The sequence below is a fragment of the Dipodomys spectabilis genome, unplaced genomic scaffold (assembly GCF_019054845.1).
Source record: "Dipodomys spectabilis isolate Male_0828 unplaced genomic scaffold, ASM1905484v1 ptg000039l, whole genome shotgun sequence".
Lineage (NCBI taxonomy): Eukaryota > Metazoa > Chordata > Mammalia > Rodentia > Heteromyidae > Dipodomys > Dipodomys spectabilis.
In genome coordinates this window covers 3,367,822-3,383,127 of record NW_024870716.1, presented here as the reverse complement: position 1 = coordinate 3,383,127, position 15,306 = coordinate 3,367,822, and the positions used below count along the sequence as shown (strand labels likewise).

The 15,306-nt window shown below is 42.6% G+C and overlaps 1 protein-coding gene across 6 annotated transcripts in view; it reads right to left on the bottom strand.

The window, feature by feature from the left end:
* Positions 1–15,306, bottom strand: part of Slc38a1 (solute carrier family 38 member 1) — a 63,874-nt gene that overhangs the window by 28,056 nt on the left and 20,512 nt on the right. For 5 of the 6 annotated variants that reach the window (XM_042677728.1, XM_042677726.1, XM_042677727.1 and 2 more), the window contains 3 exons: positions 11,946–12,164; positions 7,634–7,709; positions 6,955–7,070 (listed from right to left, as the gene is read on the bottom strand). In XM_042677728.1, the coding sequence (XP_042533662.1) occupies positions 6,955–7,070; positions 7,634–7,709; positions 11,946–12,067 (314 nt within the window). In that variant the 5' untranslated portion in view covers positions 12,068–12,164. The remainder of the gene's footprint in view (positions 1–6,954; positions 7,071–7,633; positions 7,710–11,945; positions 12,165–15,306) is intronic. The other variant, XM_042677731.1, reaches the window with a different exon arrangement.

The window sequence follows — 15,306 nt, the reverse complement described above, 5'->3', positions numbered from 1 at the left end:
GAGAGAGATAGCCAGGCACAAATGAATCACACCTTTAAGCCTAGCTACTCAGGAGGCTGAGATCTGAGGATCTCATTTTGAAACCAGCCCAGGCAGGAAACTCCTTGAGACTCTCATCTCTAACAACTCAAAAAAGCCGGAATTGGTGCTGTGGCTCAAGTTGTAGAGCACTCACTTTGAGCATAAGAAGCTCAGGGACAGCACCAGGTCTCAAGAGTTAAGCCCCAAGACCAGCAAAAAAAAAAAAAAAAAAAAAAATATATATATATATATATATATATATGATAAATAGATAGATAGACAGACAGACAAACAGACTATTCTAGATCTTGTTGAAAGCAGGGAAAATGATTTGAACAAGAAAGCATTTTACACAAATCTTGCTTTTGTAGAGCTCAGAGAATTCAATAGAGAAGGTAAAGTCAGGGCTGGGAAGGTGGCTCAGTGGTAGAGCACTTGCCTTGCATGCCTGAGGCCCTGGGTTCGATTCCTCAGCACCACATAAGCAAAAAGAAAAAAGCCAGAAGTGGCGCTGTGGCTCAAGTGGTAGAGCGCTAGCCTTAGCTGAAGAGCTGAGGGCCAGCGCCCAGGCCCAGAGTTCAGGCCCCATGACCGGACCCAAAAAAAAAAAGAGAAGGTAAAGTCAGGGAGAATCATGGTTGAAAGCCAGCCCAGGTGGGAAATTCCAAGTGGCTTTTATCACCAATTAACCAGCAAAAAGCCACAAGTAGAAGTGTGGTTCAAGTGGTAGAGCCCCAGCTTTGAGTGCAAAAAGTTCAAGCCCCAGTACTGGTATTAAAAAAAAAAACACAAAAGTAACAAAGATTGATACCTATATACATGGAAGCGCTAGTTATTAAAGAGGAACAGATTATACTGAGAAGAAAACTAAGTTTCTGGAAAGATCCCAGAAACACTGGCGGAGATGGCATCTGACCCGGCCCTTAGGGGACTGTCAGTCTTCAAAAGCAGAGATGAAGCCGGGCGCTGGTGGCTCACGCCTGTAATCCTAGCTACTCAGGAGGCTGAGATCCGAGGATCGAGGTTCAAAGCCAGCCCGGGCAGGAGAGACCGTGAGACTCCTATCTCCAATAACCCACCAGAAAACCGGAAGTGGCGCTGTGGCTCAAGTGGTAGAGCGCTCGCCTTGAGCTGAAGAGCTGAGGGACAGCGCCCAGGCCCAGAGTTCAAGCCCCACGACCGACAAAAAAAAAAAAAAAGCAGAGATGAGACAGGAATGGAGGTGGCGCGGCGGCCACAGGAAGCTCCGGCAGCCTCTGCGGAAAGGCTGGGAGGGGAGGGCGATGAATGGAGCAGGCGGCGTGACACTGATTTCTCATTCTAGTTCTCATGGTCTAAATATAGACACTGGAAATATCTTCTTGTAGGTAAGAAGAGAAGAAAAAAACCTTATTGTATAGTTTTAAGTTCTCTAAAAATGAAAATTTTCCCATTAGTCCTCCTCTTTCACCCTCGATGAATAACACACGGCAAAGGTAGGTGTGTGTGTGTCTGTGTGTCTGTGTCTATGTGTGTCTGTGTCTGTGTGTCTGTGTGTCTGTGTACCAGGGCTTGGGTTGCTGTCCATTAGCTTTTTTGCTCAAGGCTGATATTCTACCACTTGAGCCACAGCTCCACTTCTGGCTTTTTGCTGGTTAATGGAGATAAGAGTCACAGATTTTCCTGCCTGGGCTGGCTTTGAACTGTGGCCGTCAGACCTCAGCCTCCTGAGTAGCTAGAATTATACGCATGAGCCACCTGAACTTTACAAATTTTAAATATAAACTTCCCGTCTCTCCTCCACCCAGATTCTAAGTTTCTAGAAATAGCCACTGCTTACAGTTTTCTTCTGTTCTCTTCCTAAAAGTTCTTGGTACTTCACCCTGCCACCACCCAGTATTGTTTGTTTTCATGTAATAATGCTATGTTACCAGTAACACAACTTGGGAAATTCATCTGTGCCAGTACAAATATAAAATCTGCTTTATGCTTTTACCTAGTAGTCTAATAGTCTATTTTGTAGAAATACCATGATCATTTGTATTATACCATGATTATTAACCTATTCTCTAGTTGTAATAGGGACTTGGTATTATTTGGCTTTGATATTATCTGGTGCTTTTTGGGGAAGGAGGGGTACTTGGTTGGGATTGAACCTGGGACCTTTCTAGGCAGATACTGTTATCACTTGGATCATGCCTGGAGCCCTTTTGCCTTTGTTCTCAATTTATGTCTGGGTAGCAATGCCCCTAACTTGTCCTTCCCTATGTCACTGGAGATGAGAGACACATCACTGCACCCAGCCTTGGTTGAGATGGAGTCTTACAAACTTCTTTTTGCCCAGATTGGCCTCTAACCATGATCCCTCCTAGTTGGTTAGAATTACAAACATAATAATTCTTTTTTTTTTTTTTTTGGTACTGGTATTGGGACTTGAACTCAAGGTTTCACACTACCCAGCATTTTGGGTGGTTCATTGGAGATGAGTGTCACAGACATTCCTGCCCAGGCTGGCTTTGAACCATGATCTTCATATCTCAGCCTCCTGAGTAGGTAGGATGACGGGCATGGGCCAGCACTGCCCAGTTGGTAGGATTTATTTTTGCTTTACAGAAGGATAGGATGTTGATTACAAGGCCAGCCAGGAGGAAGTGACAGAAGGAGATATCACCAAGTCTTTTCCTTTTCACTCTGAGGCAGTAGCACCTCTTTACCTTGGCTGTCCCCTCAGCACAACACGCCATTTTGGTTTTATGTTTTGTTTTGTTTTTGCTCCTCCTGGGGCTTGAAGTCAGAGTCTAGGTTCTGAGCTTCCCTGTGCTCAAGCCTAGCGCTCTACCACTTGAGCCACAGCACCACTTCCAGCTTTTTCTGAGTAGTTCATTGAAGGTAAGATTCTCATGGACTTGTCTGCCCCAGCTGGCTTCAAACCATGGTCCTCAGATCTCAGCCTCCTGAATAGCTAGAATTATAGGTGTGAGCCACTGGAACCCGGTTCACACCCCGTTTTGTTTCCCACAGAATGATGTTGCTTCAAAAGAAATGCAAATTGACATTTCCCACTGGTACCCTTCCTGTTTCTCAGATGGACTCATAGGGTCTCAGGATTTAGGAAAATACAAAATCTAACAGCATTCTTACTATAGGGCAGGACTTACTGGATAATTGAGTTTGATCTGTGTTTAATAGAGTTGACAGCCATTATGGCTAGGTCAAAAAAAAGAGCGGCAAACTTATCCAAGAATAAGAAATCACACTATGAGGTTTCCAGATGAGCCCAGTAAAGAGTTCCAGGCCAGTCTCAGGGGACATGGCGGAGCCTTCCCAGCTGTGTTGCTAAAGAAGCATAGACAAACTTGGGCTCTTTGTCCCTCTTGGCCCATGAACCTGGACCAAGGCCCTGCAATCAGATGAAATGTCTGGATCCTGCCCAAGTGCTTCTTGGCTTTGAGAAACAAAGCAGTTGGATTTACAACAGAGCACTCGTTTGTTCTGAGGTGGCGGAGTTCAGTATTTAGTGAGAAACTTCTTTTCTTTTTGGGTACCAGCCCTAGGGCTTGAACCCACAGCCTTAGGCTCTGTCCCTGAGCTTCTTTTGCTCAAAGTTAGCGCTCTACCATTTGAGTCACAGCTCCACTTTTGGCTTGGAGTTGAGGGAGGAGATTTATTGGAGATAAAAGTCCCACAGACTTTCCTGCCTGGCCTGGCTTTGAACCTGAATGCTCTGAACTCAGCCTTTTGAGTAGCAAGGATTACAGGTGTCAGCTACCTGCACCCAGCTTTAGTGAGAAGCTTTGAAATGTGAATCTTGATACAACTATCTTCATGAGCTTTGACCTGAAGATCCTCTGAGCTGGGCTTTCTATTAATGTACCATACGGTGCCCTACCATGTTTTAATCCAGGTGTAAATATTCCTGCAACTCTAAAAATTGAGTGTAGTCAAATCTTTGCTTCATTCAGAAACTAAAGAATCACATGTAAGAGATTCATTGTCTCTGAGCCAGAGTAAATACAAATCAATTCATTTCCAGGAAGGGTAGATAGGACACCAGGATTTATTCTCTCCCCACCAGATTGTTCAGTAAAGGGACTTTATTAAACATGTTAAGCTGCTAAGACACCAGGAGAGTAAGTATATGAGAAGACACAACTGTAACTCCATTTTGGAAGTTTTAGTAGACAGACCTGAATCCTGAATTGACACTGGAGAAAGCCAAGACCAACCCAATTCATACCACAGAATCCCCAAAAGGAACTGGTCACTTTCCTGGAAGTCAGGGCCATGCTTGTAATGCATAAAGCAGGGTGTGTTTTGTTCTCATCCTGGTATAAGGCTACACAGACTGCATAGTATGAAATAGGGATCCCAGGTGAGCGCTGGTGGCTCATTCCTCAGGAGACTGAGATCTGAGGATCCTGGTTCAAAGCCAACCTAAGCAGAAAAGTACATGAGACTCTTTAAATCCAAAGATCCACCAATAAAAACAAAAACAAACAAACAAAAACAGAAGTACAAGTATAGCTCAAGTGGTAGAGTGTCAACTTTGAGTGAACAAGCTGAGGGATGGCACCCAGCCCCTGAGTTCAAGCCCCAATGCCAGCGGGCATGTGCACGCGTGCGTGCACACACACACACACAGATAGATCTCTGAGCTAGGCATGGTAATTCACACCTGTAACCACAGCATGCTAAAGGCTGAGCCAGGAGGAGGGCAAGTTTGAGGCCAGCTTGTGCTACATGAGGCCTTGCCTCAAACAAATGAAATCAATCAACCATAGGTCTCTGAGTGAAAGATTAGGTCCAATTTGCTGGGAGTGGGAGGAGTAGTACTGGATGAAAACCAGGGTCTGGCGGCACACATTCATGCTAGGATATCCCCTGGTGGACGCCAGAGACACCTCTCCCATCCTCAGGAAGGGAGCAACCCGGCCAAGATCTTGTGAACAGGAACCAGATCTTCTCTGGGTGACCAAAAAGGCCAAATAAGAAGCAGACTAGAACCACTGGTAACGTGAGGGCTATGGAGTGGATGCCGATTGAAGCTGTTACCCGTAAGTACGTGTGTGTATACCAGTCTCATATTAGCCTGATCCTCCCCTATGCTCAACTATAACAGACAAAAGGGGTCAAAGGGTCTCAAATCGAAATCATAGCCCAAGACAAAGGAACGGCAATCAATTTGTGTCATAGAGATCAATCAGCAAAATCTAGATTACAGAAAAATCTCTGGACAAATGGCCCCTGGTTTCTTCATGGGGAAAAGAAAAAAAAAAAAGAAATAGGGAACCTAAGAAGAGTGACGCTGAGTGAGGATTTTCCTGCTGTACATTTTATGATTCATCTTAATCATATTTTGACAAAATATTTGCAGAAAGTCCTATCCAACCATTTCAGATGCAACTATTTTTAAAAAAAAGCCTGGGGCTGGCAGCTCACATCTGTAATCCTAGCTACTCAGGAGACTGGGATCTGAGGATCACAGCTTAGGCATGAAAGTCTGTGAGACTCTTTATTTCCTACTAACCATCAAAAAGCAGGAAGTAGGGCTAGGAATGTGGCTCAGTGGTAGAGTGCTTGCCTAGCATGCAGAGAGCGCTAGCCTTGAGCAAAAGAAGCTCAGGGACAGTGCTCTGAGTTCAAGTTAAGGCCCTGAGTTCAATCCCAAGTACTGGCACACACACACACACACACGCACACATACACATATACACACTGTATATATAGAGAGACAGACAGACAGACAGAGACAGACAGACAGAGACAGAGATACAAAGAGACAGAGAGAGAGGGGGAGACAGATAGATAAATGAATAGATAACTAGATAGAGATAGAGATTTTCTCATTTTCTTTTCACTGCATTTCAAAGGAAAGGCATGTGCTAATTTTTCTCTCCAAAATGCTGAAGATTCCTCTGCTTCTTGAATATTTATTACCAACAAACCTATAATTACCTTTGGATATAGTACACATTCCCCAAATTCCAAAGTAGTGACTGAATCAAATGCTTCTTAATATTTTGAGTAATTAGCTGAGATTTAAAGTGTTAGCTAGAATCATGAAAACAAAATAGCTGTCTTCAAATATTTTAAACCTTTCTACAAATGCTTACTTTTAATGTTTTTAACTAATAACATTTTCTCCTTCCTTTTTCTTGTAAGCAATAGTTTGTGTGTGTGTGTGTGTGTGTGTGTGTGTGTGTGTGTGTGTGTGTTGTGTCAGTCCTGGCACCTGAACTCAGGATCCGGGTGCTATCCTTGAGCTTTTGTTCTCAAGACTAGTGCTCTACCATTTGAGCTATAGCTGTACTTTCAGCTTTTTAGGTACTTAATTAGAGATGAGTGTCACAGACATTAATGTCCTTGCTGGCTTTGAACAACAATCCTCAGATCTTGGCCTACTGAGTAGTTAGGGTGACAGGTGTGAGCTACCAGGTGTGAGCTCGGTCAGTAGTTGTTATTTTTTTTTTGGGGTCCGGTCCTGGGGCCTGAACTCTGGGCCTGGACACTGTCCCTCAGCTCTTCAGCTCAAGGCTAGCGCTCTACCACTTGAGCCACAGTGCCACTTCCAGCTTTTTTCTTTTTGCTTATGTGGTGCTGAGGAACTGAACCCAGGGCCTCAGGCATGCAAGGCAAGCGCTCTACCACTGAGCCACCTTCCCAGCCCGGAGTAGTTGTTATTTTTAAAAGTCAATCAAACAATAAACATAAACATAGGCTCTGGTTACTTAGCCAGGTAGATAAGCAGGTAGATATATGATAAATAAAAATTTGGTAGAGAAAAAGAACATTTACAATTTCTTCCATATAACAACAAACATGCAGAAAATAGCTTTAAAATAGATGTCAGTTAGAATCCCATCCAGTATAAACCTATAATATATAGCACTAAAATCCCCCCACCCTCATAGAACAGAACAACTCATGGAAGGGTCTGATCCTGGGAATACTCACAGAAAAAGAAGGATTCCAGTGTTGGCAAGGGCAAAGGCTAGTCCCAGAATCCCACTGCCCATAATGGCGTTGCTTAGGTTAAAAACAGACATTCCTAAGGAGGTTGTTCCTGGAATCTGAACAAAGAAAGAGACATTCACACTGGGTAAAACTGTTGCCAGAGAGTTCACCATGCCAAAACCTTTTAAACACAACTAAGAGCCAACATGGAAACAAAATTCAAGCAATTCTCTCTCACTGGTCCAGTGATGTGTGTGTGTGTGTGTGTATACCAACCCTGGGGCTTCAACTTAGGGCTGGGTACTGTCCCTTAGCCTTTTCACTCAGGACCAGCATTTTACCATTTGAGCCACAGCTCCACTTCCAGTATTTTTGGTGATTAATTGAGTATAAGAGTCTCACAGACTTTCCTGCCTGGGCTGGCTTCAAACAGTGATCCTCAGATCTCAGCTTCCTGAGTAGCTAGGATTACAGGTGATAGCCAGTAGCACCCATCTTTTAGTGATTCTTTTTTTTTTTTTTTTTTTTTGAGTCTCAGGAAGAAAAAAATATGTAGCATATAAGATATATCCTGGCCGACATAGATAGCTCTGCTTTTGATACTAGGCCATGTGAATTAAAAACACGCCCCAACCTATGTAAATAAAAAATAAGTACACATTTTTATAATGACACTTACATATTCATCACATTTCTTTTTTTCCAAATGGCTGTTTGTAAGACTTCTTCTACTTTCCCGATCAGAAATAAACTTGCTGCAAAGACATGCATAATACATTTAACCTCATGATAATGATTCAAAGCTTAACATCAAGACTAAATTATTTATTACTTACCAAAACATTGCATGTGAAATGTTACTGATTGGTTGCGTAAAAACTCATTAGGCTCCATTCAACACTTCCTCCATCTGTGTGTGTGTGTCCATGTATGTTTGCATGCACGTGTGTGTGTTTGTATGTACATACACATGTGGGTCAGTATGAGCTGTCCATATTTTTGTTTTATTAAATATACTCTAAGTACTATAGAGAGGAGGAGCTTTTGCCTCAGTCTTTTAGTGTGTATCTGTGTGTGCATGTTTGTGCATGTGTGTGTGTATATATAGATATAGATATATACCAGTCCCAGGGCTTAAACTTAAGGCCTTGGTGTGTTCCTGAGTTTCTTTACTCAAGACTACTGCTCTACCACTTGAGTCACAGCTCCGCTTCCTGCTTCAGTCTTTTATTATGTGTGTGTGCCCATGTACTGGGCTTGAACTCAGGGCCTGGGCACTATCTTTTAGCTTTTAGCTTTTAGCTTTTAGCTCAAGTCTCGTAGCCATCACTTGAACCACAGCTCCACTTCTGGTTTTTTTGCTTGTTAATTGGAGATAGGAGTTTCAAAGACTTTCCTGCCAGGCTGGCTTCAAACCACTATCCTGAGATCTCTGCCTACTGAGCAGCTAGGAATTACAGGCATGAGCCTTTGGCACCCAGCACACTTCCTTATCTTTTAACACACACAATGCCTCTGAGCTCATCTTGGACCCACAGTGGTTGTGGGTGAGTGGGTGAGTGTCCTTTATCTCTCAACTCCTTCTTGAATGTACTTTCCCAACTTTAGCAATGCATAAGCTGAGCAGACTTCTTTTCTATTTTAGAATTAGGGAAAACTGGGATAGAGCAAGGGAAGGGATGACATTGTTCAAAAAGAAATATATTCTTTACCTGACTTATATAACTGTAACCCCTCTGTATATTACCTTTGTAAAATAGGTTTTTTTTTTTTTTTTTTAAAGAATTAGGGAGTAACTTAGGCTGCAGGGAAAATTTAGCTAAGGAAGAATGAATTAATTGGGTTGGAGGTGTAGCTCAAGTAGAAGAGCATTTATGATGCCCTAGGTTCAAATCCCAGTACCAGAGAAAAACAGGCTGAAGTATTTCAAGAAAGCTTTTTAAAATTTTCTTTATTGCTTCCACTTTTTTTCTCTTTAGTCTTTAAATCTTGGTGTTGTATTGCTGTAAACTTTCATTTAAAAAAAAAAAAAGATAAAACCCACCCTCTTGGAAGTGGAAAATTCCATTTACGATAACTGGGTCAAGCTGCTTTATCACAAGTTTCTGTTGTCTCACCATTTTAAAAACACAGTTGCGTGCTAAAAAGCACTCATCTCTGGCAATGAAATGACTTAAATTTTCTCCCCCCCTTTTTTTTTTTTTTGGGTCCGGTCCTGGGGCCTGAACTCTGGGCCTGGGCGCTGTCCCTCAGCTCTTCAGCTCAAGGCTAGCGCTCTACCACTTGAGTCACAGCGCCACTTCCGGCTTTTTTCTTTTTGCTTATGTGGTGCTGAGGAATCGAACCCAGGGCCTTGAGCATGCGAGGCAAGCGCTCTACCACTGAGCCACCTTCCCAGCCCTCCCCCCTTTTTTTTTAATTGACTTAAAATGTGATATGGGAGAATGTGTTGGTGACAAGTGGTCTTGGGATGATGAAAGTATTATTTTAAAAGTTTTCAGTGGGTCAGGCTGTACCATCAGAATAGAGTATGATCAGCCATCAAGCAGCCAACTGCCCTGGAAACATCACAAAGTCAAACTAACCCTGCAATGCGTGGTTTTGTAACCTCAAATAAACATCTAGCTTATGCTTATACTCCTAGCAATTCAGAAGACTGTAATTTGAAGCTGGAAGTTTGAAGTCATCCCAGGCCAAAAAAAAAAAAAAAAAGGTCTATGATACTCTTATCTCCAATTAACTAGCAAAAAGCAAGAAGTGGAGTTGTGGCAAGTGGTAGGCACCAACCTTAAGGGGAAAAAGCCAAGTAAGAGTATGAAACTAAGTTCAAGCCCCAGTATCTGCACAGAAACACACACAAATGACGCAAGTATGAATTCCTGGCTCATAACAACAATAATCAGGCATAGACAGGAATGAGAACACCAGATAAATGAAAGAGTTTTATGGATACGTTTATGATAATGTAGAATTATTTGTACCAAGCCAGTTACTGGTGGCTTGTTTCTATAATCCTAGCTACTCAGGAGGCTGAGATCTAAGGATTGTGGTTCAAAGCCAGCATAGGCAGGAAAGTCTATGTGACTTTTATCTCTAATTAATCACCAAAAAGCTGGAAGTGGAGCTATGGCTCCAGTGGTAGATTGTTAACCTTGAACAAAATAAGTCTCAGGGATAGCAGCCAGGCCCTGAAGTTCAAACCCCAGGACCAGCACACACAAAAAAATTTTTTTCACTGAATTTAAGATATCAATAAACGGCAATCATCTAAAACCCAGCACAGTACTACTGCTCCTTGGGGTGAGGAGGAGGGGTACTTGCGGAAGAGAGCTGCAGTTTTATTGACATAGACTCTTCCCATAATGAAGATGCTTATTCCTGCCAGATGCTTTGCCAAGTGCTTTTCACAGGCTTTCTCATCTATTTTCATAATAATCCCATGTGGCTGGTACTACTTTAGCACCACTGCAGGCAAATTAAGTAACTTTTTTTTTTTGGTGCCAGTATTGGGGCTCAAACTTGGGGTCTGAGTGCTATCCCTTAGCTTTTCCACTCAAGGTTGGCACTCTACCACTTGAGCCACACCTCCACTTCTAGCTTTTTGCTGGTTAATTGGAGATAAGAACCTCACAGACTTTCCTACCTGAGCTAGTTTCCAACCGTGATCCTCGGACCTCAGCCTCCCAAAGTAGCTAGGATGACAGGCATGAACCACCTGTGCTTGGCATCATGATAATCTAATAAAGACTCAAAAGATGGAAGGACAGTACATTAGACGTACTATCACATCTAGTGATGTGATGAGCCCTGTTTCCTACCCACTCTCCACCTCCCTCTCTCAATGTTTTTCTTCCTCATTCATGTACTATTTCTCCACTAGAGTCATTTGGGTCCAATTAGATGGAAAGTTTACACATAATGCTCATGCTGATGACATTCATATTTGTCATTTTCACATGTTCATATGCACATTCAACTGAACCACATCTTTTTTTTTTTTGGTCAGTTGTAGGGCTTGAACTCAGGGCCTGGGCACTGTCCCTGAGCTCTTTTGCTCAAGGCTAGCACTTACCACAGCTCCACTTCTGTTTTTCTGGTGGTTAGTGAGAGATAAGCGTCTCACCGACTTCCCTGCCTGGACTTTCCCCCCTGGGCTGGCTTTCAACTGTGATCCTCAGATCTTAGCCTCCTGAGTAGCTAGGATTACAGGTGTGAGCCATCAGCAACCCAATCCAAACCATATCTTGATTTAAAAAAAAAAAATAAATGTACCCAGCACTGGTGGCTCACACCTGTAATCCTAACTACTCAAGAGGCTGAGATCTGAGGATTGCAGTTTGAAGCTAGCCTGGACAGAAAAATCCATGAGACTGTTATCTCTAATTAATCACAAAAAAGGTAGAAGTAGAGCTGTAGCTCAAGTGATAGAGCAGTATCCTTCAGCAAATGAAGCTCAGAAACAGCACCCAGGCCCTGAGTTCAAGTCCCAGAATCAGCACAAAAAAAGGAGGAAAGAAAGAAAGAAAAGAAAGAAAGGAAGGAAGGAAGGAAGGAAGGAAGGAAGAAAGAAAGGAAGGAAGAAAGAAAGAAAGAAAGAGTGTCCTGATTGTAGTATAAAATCAGATACAGAAATGCAGTAAAATTCCAACAGACTGTCTAATTCATAAGCATTGAGCTTTTGAAAAGTTTAGGCTGATGGGGGAGGGGAAGTAACATATTTATACATTTTTTTTATTAGACTCAATTGAAAGATTTGAAAAGATGAATAAATTACTTTCCCAATTTGGTTCATTTGCTATGGCAGACTATGCCTGACAGATGTCCCATAAGAAATTCAAATTTCATCTTCAAATGGAGCATAACATTAGTAATGAATAATTCCAGAGAAGAACTGAAAGTCAAAATAATCCAGAGAAGAACTGAAAATCAAAATAATGTTTTTAAGTGTCATTTCTTATATTGGCTAGACACGTTGATGGACAAATACTCACCTATTTATCTGACCATTTTCTACTTCGGTGAAATCATTGGAATCATTGCTAACGTTATCATCTTCTGGCACAGTCATGTTTTGTAACTCAGTTAATTCGAGTCCACTTTTGAAATGCATCATGGTGACAGGGTTTCTGTAGCCAGAAAATGAGTCCAAATTGTTCCCGTTCTGAGTGGATTTAGAAGCAAATAGCAGCAAATAGATGTGGTTGATTCTGCTAAGAGAGAACAGAGTGAAAAATTATTCAACATAGGAAAAAACACTATTAATTTTAAATGAATATTACAAACTGGGTGTTGGTGGCTCTTTCCTGTAATCCTAACTACTCAGGAGACTGAGATCTGAGGATCGACATTCAAAGCCAGCCCAGGTAAGAAAGTCTGGATGACTATTATCTTCAATTAATCAGCAAAAGGCCATAGAGGGAAACCGTGACTCAATAGAGCCCTAGCTTTGAGTGAAAACACTCAGAGACAGTGCCCAAGTTTCTGAGTTTAAGCCCAGGCCCTGAGTCCAAGCCCCATTGCTGGCACAAGAAAAGGAAGAAAAAAATGATTCAGTTATTTTACCATATCAGATCCTTGGACACATATAGCTGAACACAGATAGCAAGGACACAAAACACTTCAGATGCATCAATCCCAGCTGAATAAAAACCACAAATCCTTCCTCAATAAATGGCATCACTGGAAGGATCAACTTCCAACCTGGTGGACTAGCAGGCAAAGAACAAATTTTATTTTGAAATTTAGCAAGCTGTTTAGCCATCCACTGCAAGAGATTAAGTCAATCTCTTTGATGAAATCACTCCAGGTCAGGGAATTAGGGAATTTAAAACTCATACCCAGGGATTGGGGCCGATCCACCTGCTACTCTCATTTCCTCATCAGAAATGAAAGATTACCAGAGTTCACATGTTCTCTGACATGGATAATTGTGGTTTTAAGTTTCATAGGGATCACCAACAGAATATAAGAAACAGTTCAGGGGCATGATGTCACTAAGCAAAAAGAAGATCGCACAGAACCAGATGCAACTTCAAAAGCAAGGACAAGCCAGGTGTGAAAGCTGGGCATGGTGGTACACTCTTGTAATCCCAGCAGTGAACCAAGGAGATCTCATGTTAGATGCCAGCCTGTGCTACCTACCAAGTTGGAGGTTAGTCTAGACAGCATAGTAAGATGTGCTTCAAAAATCAAAACACCTGTAATCCTACCTTCTCAGGAGGCTGAGATCTGAGGATTGTCATCAAAGCCAGCCCAGACAGGAAAGTCTGTGAGACTCTTATCTCCAATTAACCACCTAAAAACTGGAAATGGAGTTGTGGCTCAAAGTGGTAGAGCACTAGCTTTGAGCAAAAAAGTTCAGGGACAGTGCCCAGGCCATGAGTTCAAGCCCCTTGACAAAAAAAAAAAAAAAAGGAAAGAATATTTATATGGCCACCCCACTGGGACACTTAAGTTTGGCAATGGGACTGTGATAAAACAACTCAGAAGTGCAATGAGAATTGTTAACAGGTAATGTATGTATGCGCTCTAGTACTTAGGTTTGAACTCCGGGCCTGGGTGCTGTCCCTTGAGCCACAGCTCTGCTCCCTTTTTTGGGGGGGAAAGGGGGTTCATTGGAGATAGGAGTCTTATGAACTTTCTCTACCCTGGGCTGGCTTCAAACTTGGAGCCTCAGATCTCTGGAGTAGTATTACAAGCAATGAGCCTTGGCTAAGAATTCTTTTCTATGGTTCGATTGGAAAATTTTCTTTGGTAACATTTTGATATTTTGTCTGATTGCCCAAATAAATTGGAGCAGAGGCATGAGTCAAGTGGTAGAGCTCCTGCATAGCACATAGGCCCTGAGGTCAAATCCAGAACCACCAAAAACAACATAAAATATTAACAAACAAGAGAGATGATTGTAACCTTGTTAAGTGTCAGAACTTCAATGTGCCTCTTATTTATTGATATTTTAAGGACTTTTAGAATGTACTGTAGAAAGATTCTTTTTTTTTTTTTTGTCGGTCGTGGGGCTTGAACTCTGGGCCTGGGCGCTGTCCCTCAGCTCTTCAGCTCAAGGCAAGCGCTCTACCACTTGAGCTGCAGTGCCACTTCCGGTTTTCTGGTGGTTTATTGGAGACAGGAGTCTCACGGTCTCTCCTGCCCGGGCTGGCTTTGAACTGCGATCCTCAGATCTCAGCCTCCTGAGTAGCTAAGATTATAGGCGTGAGCCACCAGCACCCAGCTGTAGAAAGATTCTTTTTTCCGGTATTCTCTTCTTTCCACATTCAGGCCATACATTTTTCCTTTTTCCTTCACAATTTCCTATCTAATGAAACCTCCTTGCTTTCAGGATTCTTTAAAACTTCTACAACAATTTTATTTTGTGTGTGCCAGTCATGGGGTTTGAATTTGGCCTGGGCATGGTCCCTGAGCATTTTTCGCTCAAAACTAGTCTCTATCACTTGACCCACAGCTCCACTTGCAGCTTTTTTGGTAGCTAATTGGAGAAAAGATTCTCACAGACCTTCCTGCCTGAGCTGGCTTTGAACTGAAATTCTCAGATTTCAGCCTTAGTAGCTAGGATAACAGGCATGAGCTGCTGATGCCCTGCTTGCAACATATTTCTTTTCAGTACTAAGGGTCAAACTCAGGGCCTTACACAGGCTGCTAGCCAAGTGTTCTACCACTGAGAGATATTCTAGTCAAATTGTGTGTGTGTGTGTGTGTGTGTGTGTGTGTATGTGAGAGAGAGAGACAGAGACAGAGACACAGAGACAGAGACAGAGACAGACAGAGAGAGATAGAAAAAGAGAGAGAGAGAAGAAAGAGAGAAAGTCCTGGGGCTTGAATTCAAGTCCTGGGCACTATCACTTTTTTGTGCTCAGGGCTAGTATTCTACCACTTGAGCCACAGTTCCACTTCCAGTTTTTTGGTGGTTATTTGGAGATAGAAATCTCACAGACTTTTCCTGCCTGACCAGGCTGGCTTCAAATCACGATCCTCAGATCTTAGTCTCCTGAGTAGCTAGAATTATAGGTGTGAGCCACCAGAACCTGGCAACATATACTTGTGAGTATGTGTGTGTGTGTGTGTGTGTGTGCGCGCGCGCGCACGCGCGCGCGCAAATACTGGGGCTTAAACTCAGGTCCTACCTCTGAGCTTTTGTTTTTTATTTATTTATTTTTTTGTATGTCGTGGGGCTTGACCTCTGGGCCTAAGCGCTGTCCCTCAGTTCTTCAGCTTAAGGCGAGCAATCTACCACTTGAGCCACAGCACCACTTGCGGCTTTCTGGTGGTTTATTGGAGATAAGAGTCTCAGGGACTTTCCTGCCTGGACTGGCTTTGAACCTTGATCCTCAGATCTTA